At 55.7% G+C, this 7,995-nt stretch overlaps 2 protein-coding genes across 2 annotated transcripts in view; one reads left to right on the forward strand and one right to left on the reverse strand.

Annotated features, from left to right (window-relative positions):
• ZNF593 (zinc finger protein 593) overlaps window positions 1-569 on the reverse strand; it is a 1,465-nt gene extending 896 nt beyond the window's left edge. Inside the window, exon 1 of the mRNA XM_011955603.1 lies at window positions 2-569. Coding sequence (XP_011810993.1) covers window positions 2-114 — 113 coding nt within the window. The 5' untranslated portion in view covers window positions 115-569. The remainder of the gene's footprint in view (window position 1) is intronic.
• A 955-nt stretch (window positions 570-1,524) lies between these two features.
• On the forward strand, window positions 1,525-4,986 carry LOC105521391. The gene is made up of 3 exons (XM_011955604.1): window positions 1,525-1,691; window positions 4,362-4,445; window positions 4,556-4,986. Exons 1-3 carry the CDS (start codon window positions 1,608-1,610, stop codon window positions 4,742-4,744), a joined length of 357 nt encoding a protein of 118 aa, XP_011810994.1. The 5' UTR covers window positions 1,525-1,607; the 3' UTR covers window positions 4,745-4,986.
• Window positions 4,987-7,995: the final 3,009 nt, after the last annotated feature.

A 7,995-nucleotide genomic window follows, 5' to 3' on the forward strand; every position in this document is an offset into this window, starting at 1 on the left:
CAGAGGCCGCAGCTCGCGGTGAATCTCATCCAGGTCCGGCCGCCGCCGCTTCGCCTTCATCTGCCGGGCTAGAGAGTGCGCTCGGTGCGCGCCTGTCCGGCGGGAGCGACCCATGGCCAGAAACAGCCCGGCCGGCCAAGGGGCCAGGAGCAGGGCAGGGAGCACACGTGTGAGCGCTTCCGGGCCGATCAGCTACGTCAGGCCACGCAGGGGGGCGAGGCAGGCTCGGCCGGACCGCCTCTGATGACGTCACTCTCGGCCGGCGGCTCGAGCGCCGCCAGGCGGCCGTCGACGTTAGTGACCGAGCTCAGGACGGGTCCCCAAAAGTGTGACCACTGAAGGGCATGGCCACGCGGGCCCTAGCTGGGGAAGCGCGGGGTGGTGCGTGCGCTTAGGGGTTTCGGGGCCGTCTTGCTGCCCTGCTCTCCCTGGCCTGGCCCAACCAGTATCAGTGCCAACCTCTGCCCCTGTCGTCCCTTCCTGTTTCCCAGACCTTGGACTCCGCGGTGGGGGTGGGATGCTGTATCTCTGGAAAGCACTGATAAATGTCTGTGTCATGAATAAATTAGTAAATGACTGAGAGTGAATAAGTTTGGAATCCCAGCCCCACCGGGCTTCCCGAGATATCTCCAGTCTCTGAAAAAGCCCCTCACTTCTCCCGGCTCCTCTTATTTCCTTGAATCTCCATCCTCTCTCTGCCCCAGCCAAATCCGTGAAGGGTGTTCCTCCCCAGAGATTGCAGTCCTCAGGCATTCAGACTCCAGAGGACTCAGTTCCTCTCACAAGTACTGATAGAAGGACCTCTCCATCTTTGCCTCCTTTCTCTAAGCCCTGGGCTCCCAGTGGTGGACTGGCAGCAAAGGCCTAGGTATTGCATGCTCAGAGTGGGCAGAAGCCTAGAGGGCCTTTCCCCGTTCACAGAATCCTGGTGCCTCCCAGGCTGGCCAGAGCCAACTCAGCTGGAAGGGGCCAGAGGAGCTTAGCAATAATTCAGGGGCTCCAGCTCTTTGGAATCTGTTGCCAGGAAACAAGGAGACAGGCACGTGTATCCCTGGGGAGAGGAATCAGTTTCCAACCCAGACAAAGGAGTGAAATGTAAGCCCAAGGTGCCCCACTGGGGGACTGGGGACCTTCCTGCTCCAGTTCATCGAGGCTGAGTAGGGACAAGGGGTGGAGCCCTGCTGAGGACACAACTGGTATGACTACAGTCACAGGGGCTCTAGTGTGGGTCCCAGACCTCAGGATTTTGTGGATGGAAGAAGATTTTCCTGGAGCCATGCTAAGAGATGAACAACCTCAAGTACTCCTAGGCCCAGGAAGAAAGCCTCTCTAGAGACAGATGTCTTCGTTATTCTTGGCCAATATGGGTCAAGACAAGGGGCTAAGGTGGCAGAAGCCTGTTCCATCCCCCACCCCCCTGACTCATTTGGATCAGGTTCACCTCCTGGGCACTGTGCCAGCTGGGGAGGCTGGTGCATCTTTAATGAAGTCACTGGATCCCTCGGACAGGCTCTTGGCCTCACCAAGTTCCTGGAGCCAGACTCACTGGTATCCACTGAGCCACCACCTTCCTGTGCTTGGGTGCCTGACCCCTTCCCCCTGCAGCCATGAACCAGGCCTTCTGGAAAACCTACAAGTCCAAAGTGCTACAGACCCTGAGTGGGGAATCTGAGGAAGACCTGGCAGAGGAGGTGGGTACCATCCATGCATGCTGGGTGGAGCATATGCAGAGGGGCAGCGGGAATGAGCAGTATGAAGTGGGGCACAGGATAGGCTTGGAGGTGGGGGAGCCACATTTGTGCAGACCGGCACATTCAGGAATGGTAAAGAGCATGGTGCAGCATCAGAAAGCCAGGACATTCAAGAAAACTGAGGAAGAAGAAAAGACTTAGGGACCACGGGAGGAGTGGCCACTGTCTCCAAAGATCTCGAGGCTGCCACATGGAAGAGATTCTTCTAGGACCAGTGGGCAGTAGGCACATGGGCACACTCAGGTGGACACAACTTTCTAATGGGAGTAGAATTAGAAGTGATATAGCGAGCCCCCTGTTACTAGAGGTAGGGGGAGTGGTGCCTATACTAGAAAGGTCACTGTAGCAGCATCAGATCAAAGCCATACTTAGACCATGTGTTGTTCTGACATTAAAAAAACAAAAACAAAAAAACAAAACAAAAAAAAACAGGCTGAGCTGGGCACGGTGTCTCATGCCTGTAATCCTAGCACTTTGGGAGGCCAAGGCGGGTGAACTGCATGAGCTCAGGAGTTCAAGACCAGCCTGGGCAACACAGTGAAACCCAGTCTCTACTAAAATACAAAAAAAAGTAGCCAGACATGGCAGCGTGCACCTGTAATCCCAGCTACTTGGGAGGCTGAGGCAGGAGAATTGCTTGAGCCTGGGAGGCAGAGTTTGCAATGAGCCGAGATTGCACCATTGCACTCCAGCCTGGGTGACGGGACAAGACTCTGTCTCAAAAAAAAAAAAAAAACAGGCTGGGTGCAGTGGCTCCTGCCTGTAATACTAGCACTTTGGGAGGTCACAGAGGGTGGATCACCTGAGGTCAGGAGTTAGAGAGCAGCCTGGCTAACATGGCGAAACCCTGCCTCTACTAAAAATACAAAAATTAGCTAGGCATGGTGGTGGGCACCTGTAATCCCATCTACTCAGGGGCTGAAGCAGGAGGATCACTTGAGCCTAGGATTTTGAGACCAGCCTGGGTGACATAGTGAAACGCTATCTCAACAAAAAAATACAAAAATTAGACAGGCACGGTGGCACCACACCTGTAGTCCCAGCTACTCAGGAGGCTGAGGTGGGTGGATCGCTTGAGCCCAGGGAGGTCAAGGCTCCACTGCACTACAGCCTGTGCGACAGGTGAGAATTTGTCTCAAAACAACAATGGCAACAGCAAAGTTTCTGAAACCAGGGACAATCTTATGTCTGGAGGCTGTGATAAGTGGCAGTCACACAATCACACGAAGCGTGGCAGAGGCAGGAATTGGTTGAGAGGGGCGGAGAATGGTTTGAATGCTTGAACGTCTGGAGAGGTTGGTGTCTAAGGCTGGGTTTGTGCAGAAATGTCGGTGGGTAAGTGGTGTGAGCAGTGTCTGTGTGGAATCCCCAGTGAAGGTGTATGTGTAGGTGTGAACATTTTGGCCAGCAGTCTATGCCTGCATGCCTCTGTGTAGACATTTGTAGGTGTTATGTTTGTATGGTGTATGTGTTTTGGTATCTGTGGCTGGGTGGAGAGGTTTTGTGTGTTGCAGATGGGCCTCCGTACAGCTTTCTGTGGTTGTATAAGTGCACAGGTGTGAATGGTATAACTGTGTGTGTCCTTGTATAGGTACCTCACAACACATACGTCTATGTACAGATGAAGAAGAGCTGTAGCCATGTGGGGCATGCTCATGTACAGGTGTGTGTCTACATCAGAGTGCATGACCATGTCCACATGGTTTTTTTTTTTTTTTTTTGAGACGGAGTCTCGCTCTGCCCCCAGGCTGGAATGCAGTGGCGCGATCTCGGCTCACTGCAAGCTCTGCCTCCCGGGTTCACGCCATTCTCCTGCCTCAGCCTCCAGAGTAGCTGGGACTACAGGCGCCCGCCGCTACGCCCGGCTAATTTTTTTGTATTTTTAGTAGAGATGGGGTTTAGCTGTGTTAGCCAGGTTAGCCAGGATGGTCTCGATCTCCTGACCTCGTGATCCGCCCACCTCGGCCTCCCAAAGTGCTGGGATTACAGGCATGAGCCACTGCGCCCGGCCGTCCACATGCTTTTGAGTGTATATGGATGTGTCTGTGGTGGGCAGGTATGTGTGCTCAAGGGGTGTCTGCAGGTCGGGCCAGTGGCTCACACCTGTAATCCCAGCACTTTGGGAGGCCGAGATGGGCAGATCACTTGAGGCCAGGAGTTCAAGACCAGCCTGGCCAACATGGCAAAACCCCATCTCTATTAAAAATACAAAAAGTAGCAGGGTGGTGGCAGGTGCCTGTAATCCCAGATACTCAGGAGGCTGAGGCAGGAGAATCACTTGAACCCAGAAGGCAGAGGTTGCAGTGAGCTGAGATCGTGCCACTGCACCCCACGGCACTCTGGCCTGGGCAACAGAGCAAGACTCTGACACACACACACACACACACACACACACACACACACGAGGAAAAAGGTTGTCTGCAGGGATTTACTCTGCAGGTATATCTGTATGCATTCCCATTTGCCCTTGTGGATCTGTGGAGTGTATAAGTGTGTTTAGTTCTGTGGGATTTGGGGTGCCTGGTCTGTGTGTACTAGGCTAGCAGTGGAGGAGGGAGATCCCACTCCTCTGCGGCCTCTCTCATGCAGTGTGGGGGTCTTGTGTCCCAGAGGGAGAACCCAGCATTAGTGGAGTCTGAGACAGCAGAACCAACCGAGGAGACCTTCAATCCCATGTCACAGCTGGCCCGCCGGGTGAGTCTTCTCTCTTCTTCCACCCCAACCCTGGCAGCCTGGCAGAGGCTTCTGTGGAGTCCTGGGAGGTTGTGCTGGGCCCCTTCCCTGACTCCCAACCCCTTTCCCAGGTTCAGGGGGTCGGGGTGAAAGGCTGGCTGACAATGTCATCTCTGTTTAACAAAGAAGATGAAGATAAGCTGCTACCTTCAGAGCCTTGCGCTGACCAGTATGTGTGTGTGTGTTTGTGGTGGTTCTGGAAGGGGCCTGAGGTCCCCCTTCTGCCTGGTCCTTTCCTTCTGGTTTGTTTGTCTTTCTAACCACTGAGGGCTGGGGAGGGGCAGTCCCAGGCTGTTTGCTTCTCTCAGCAGGAAACAGGCCAAATCAGCGTATCTGGGAGATTAGGGTAAATCTCTGGAGGAATTGACCAGCTGTTGGGATTGAGGTGCTAGAAGGTATTTTATGGGCTCTCTGGACCCATCCACTTGGGAGGGGCCATCTCTCTAAAATCCAAGAATGGAGAATACCTTTAGGTGTTTGCAATAGGTGATCCAGCTCCAAGGTTCCCAAGTATTTTCTAAATCCTCACCCTCCAAGGAAGCGTGTCACAAACATATTCCTGGACCCTCCTTCAGAGACTCCGATTTCGCCGATGTGGCAGAGTCTTAGAGATCTAGCCATGTTTTCAGCAAGCCCCACCAGGGCCCTGCAGCATGCTGCTTTGGGAATCACTGTCTTAGAAGGTCTTTGATGCCGAAGATTAGCGGGTGGGACCCAGGACCTCAGTCTCCCTCCTGGCTCTATCTCTGGCACATTTTCCATTTCTGCCTTTTCTCCATCCTGGTCACATCCCCCTCTCACCACTGACCCTATTCTTTTCTCCTAGGGTCCCCATGACCCAGCAGCCTCTCCTGCCCCCAGGTTTCCATTCTTTCCCCCCACCCTCACCCCCGGTTCCTTAAGAAACTTCCTGGACTCGAGGCTTCCACTTCAAGCTTCATCACCTCTCTGTGACTGCCCTTCCCCCCAACATCTTCCCACCTCTCTTGAGTCCCCTGCTGTCCCCTAAGGCTCTGACCTAGGCCTTCCTGTTGCTCCACCTTTCTCCTGTGCCCCTAGTCCCCCTTTCCCTCAATCTCAGGACCTGATCCCTGTCCGGGCTCCCTCTCTTTTCCCCAGGGCTTCCCTCAGGTGGGATCTGAACAGCCCCTCCCGCTCCCACCTGCTCTCCCAGGGATCATTCCAGCTTCCCAGACCTGGGGCACGCCTCCAGCATCCCTCCTCGAGCTACCCCGGAACCCCTGACCTCATTCTCTCCCCAGGGATCCTGATCCCGGTCGCCTCCCTCCACACCCCTCGCCTAATCCCCTGACCCTGTCCCACCCCAGCCCCCTTTTCCAGGGCCTCTGAGCCCTCCCCTTGCCTCCAGGCCCTGACCTGCCTCCTCGTCCCGGTCCCCCACTGGTCACCTGACCCTGCTCCTCACCACTGCCCCTGACTCCGCCCGGGTTCCCCCGGCCCCACTAAACTTGTCCCTCGGCCCAGCCCCCTGTCCGATGTTCCTCCCCGGGACCGCTCGACCGCTTCCCTGACCGCGGCCCTCTCCCGCAGCCCTCTGGCGGCGCGACCCCCCTCGCAGGCGGCGGCGGCGGAGGCGCGCGGTCCGGGCTTCTGGGACGCGTTCGCCAGCAGGTGGCAGCAGCAGCAGGCGGCGGCGGCGTCCATGCTGCGTGGCACCGAGCCCACTCCGGAGCCGGACCCCGAACCAGCGGACGAGGCCGCCGAGCACCCCGAGTCGCAGGAGGCCGAGCCGGTGGCCGGCTTCAAGTGGGGCTTCCTCACTCACAAACTGGCCGAGATGAGGGTGAAAGCCGCGCCCAAGGGCGACTAGCGGGCTGGCCGAACCCGGCGCCCGCTGCTCCCACCCCTGATAAAAACCCAGGCCCGACAGTCTGTGTGACCGCGTGCTTTTGTCCAGACATCCAGAAAGACTGCCTTTGCGGGGGGCGACCTCGGGCGGGGTCCAACTGGAGCTCACCAAACATACAAGGCGAAAATGACCAGAGTCAGCCCGCATATCAGGATGAGTTTTTTATTTAACGTACAACTTTCCAGGAAGTTGGGGAGCTCCAGAGGACTGCGTCCATCGCCCTCTCCAGCCTCATTTAATTCAACAAACTGTGCCTGTGGCTCTACTATGTGTGCCGTCCCGGTACTAGGAAAAGGTCAAAGATTAACTAGAGAACCCAGACTACCAGCAGGTCCCACAAAAGGTGACAAATTGAGGCCCAAAAATAGGGCTGCACTTGGGAGCTCAGAGCAGGTGAGGCTGACTGGGATATTCAGGAAGGCTTCCTGGAGGAGAATATATGTTATCTCTGAGAAGGAAGAGTAGAGAGAAAAGGAATGGCAACCAAGTCTGAGGAAGGAGGCGCATGAACGAAGAAGGCTGGGAGGTGGGAACCTGTGATGAAAATAGGCGATCTTGTGTGTCCTTGCAGGAAAGGGAGGCAGTGGCAGGAGCCTGCGGGCTGGCAGAAAAGGTTCCCTTCTTTTCTTTTTTTCTTTTTACTTATTTTTATTTTTTGAGACGGAGTCTCCCCCTGTCGCCCAGGCTGGAGTGCAATGGCTCCATCTCGGCTTACTGCAACCTCTGCCTCCGGATTCAAGCGATTCTCCTGCCTCAGCCTTCGGAGTAGCTGGGATTACAGGCGCACACTCCACGCTCAGCTAATTTTTGTGTTTTTAGTAGAGACGGGGGTTTCACCATGTTGGCCGGGCTGGTCTCCAACTCCTGACCTCGTGATCCGCCCTCCTCGGCCTCCCAAAGTGCTGGGATTACAGGCGTGAGCCACCGCGCCCGGCCCGGTTCCCTTCTTTTCGTGTCCGAAAGGTTGGATCCTCCACATCTCAGCCCTTCATACCCAGTGACCACAACCGGGGCAGCAAAACTGCGGGAATGGGGACCTTTTAGGAACTGGTGGAGCCCAGATTTCTGGAGCAGACGCCCCCTCGGACTCCCAAAGCGCGTTATTCCCAGCTGTAGTTTGGATCGACCTGGAGGCCAGTGGAGATCACAACCGTGTTAGTACTCATTCGGTAGAAGTCACAGCAGTTACCGTTTATTGAGCACTTTCTATATGCTTGATACTTTGCCATGCGCATTACAACTATTTTGAAATACTTGTATCCCCTACTCCTCCCTCCTTAATAACCGAGGGGTGCCGCTGCATCCAGGGAGGTCAAGTGCTTGCCCAGGGTCACACAGTCAGCCGGGAGCACACACTTCAAAACCCACGCGCTTAACCACGAAAACCAGTTTGCCTCCTTCCTCAGCTCCCCATTTAAATAACGTTTTAACTTTATTCAGCAGGTTTGCTCATCTCCCACCCCAATCGTGACTCCCCAGACCGGGCCTCCACAAGGACCACGAGGCCTCTCCCTCCCCCTTCGCCGCGGGCGCAGGGAAGGGCCTTCGGCAACAACTTGTCCCACTTCCCCAAGGTTCAGACGCGAAACTGAGTTCCAGAGGGAAGGGCTTACGCAAAGGCAGCCAGCGCGCCAGAAGCGG

Source organism: Colobus angolensis, unplaced genomic scaffold (assembly GCF_000951035.1).
Source record: "Colobus angolensis palliatus isolate OR3802 unplaced genomic scaffold, Cang.pa_1.0 Scaffold4, whole genome shotgun sequence".
In the NCBI taxonomy this organism is placed as follows: domain Eukaryota; kingdom Metazoa; phylum Chordata; class Mammalia; order Primates; family Cercopithecidae; genus Colobus; species Colobus angolensis.

Excerpts from the sequence above, each read along its gene's own strand:
- LOC105521391 (XM_011955604.1), top strand. The coding sequence starts at position 1,608 with ATGAACCAGGCCTTCTGGAAAACCTACAAGTCCAAAGTGCTACAGACC. Across the intron at positions 1,692-4,361 it reads AGGAAGACCTGGCAGAGGAG|AGGGAGAACCCAGCATTAGT; the intron begins GTGGGTACCATC and ends CTTGTGTCCCAG. Across the intron at positions 4,446-4,555 it reads TGTCACAGCTGGCCCGCCGG|GTTCAGGGGGTCGGGGTGAA; the intron begins GTGAGTCTTCTC and ends CCCCTTTCCCAG.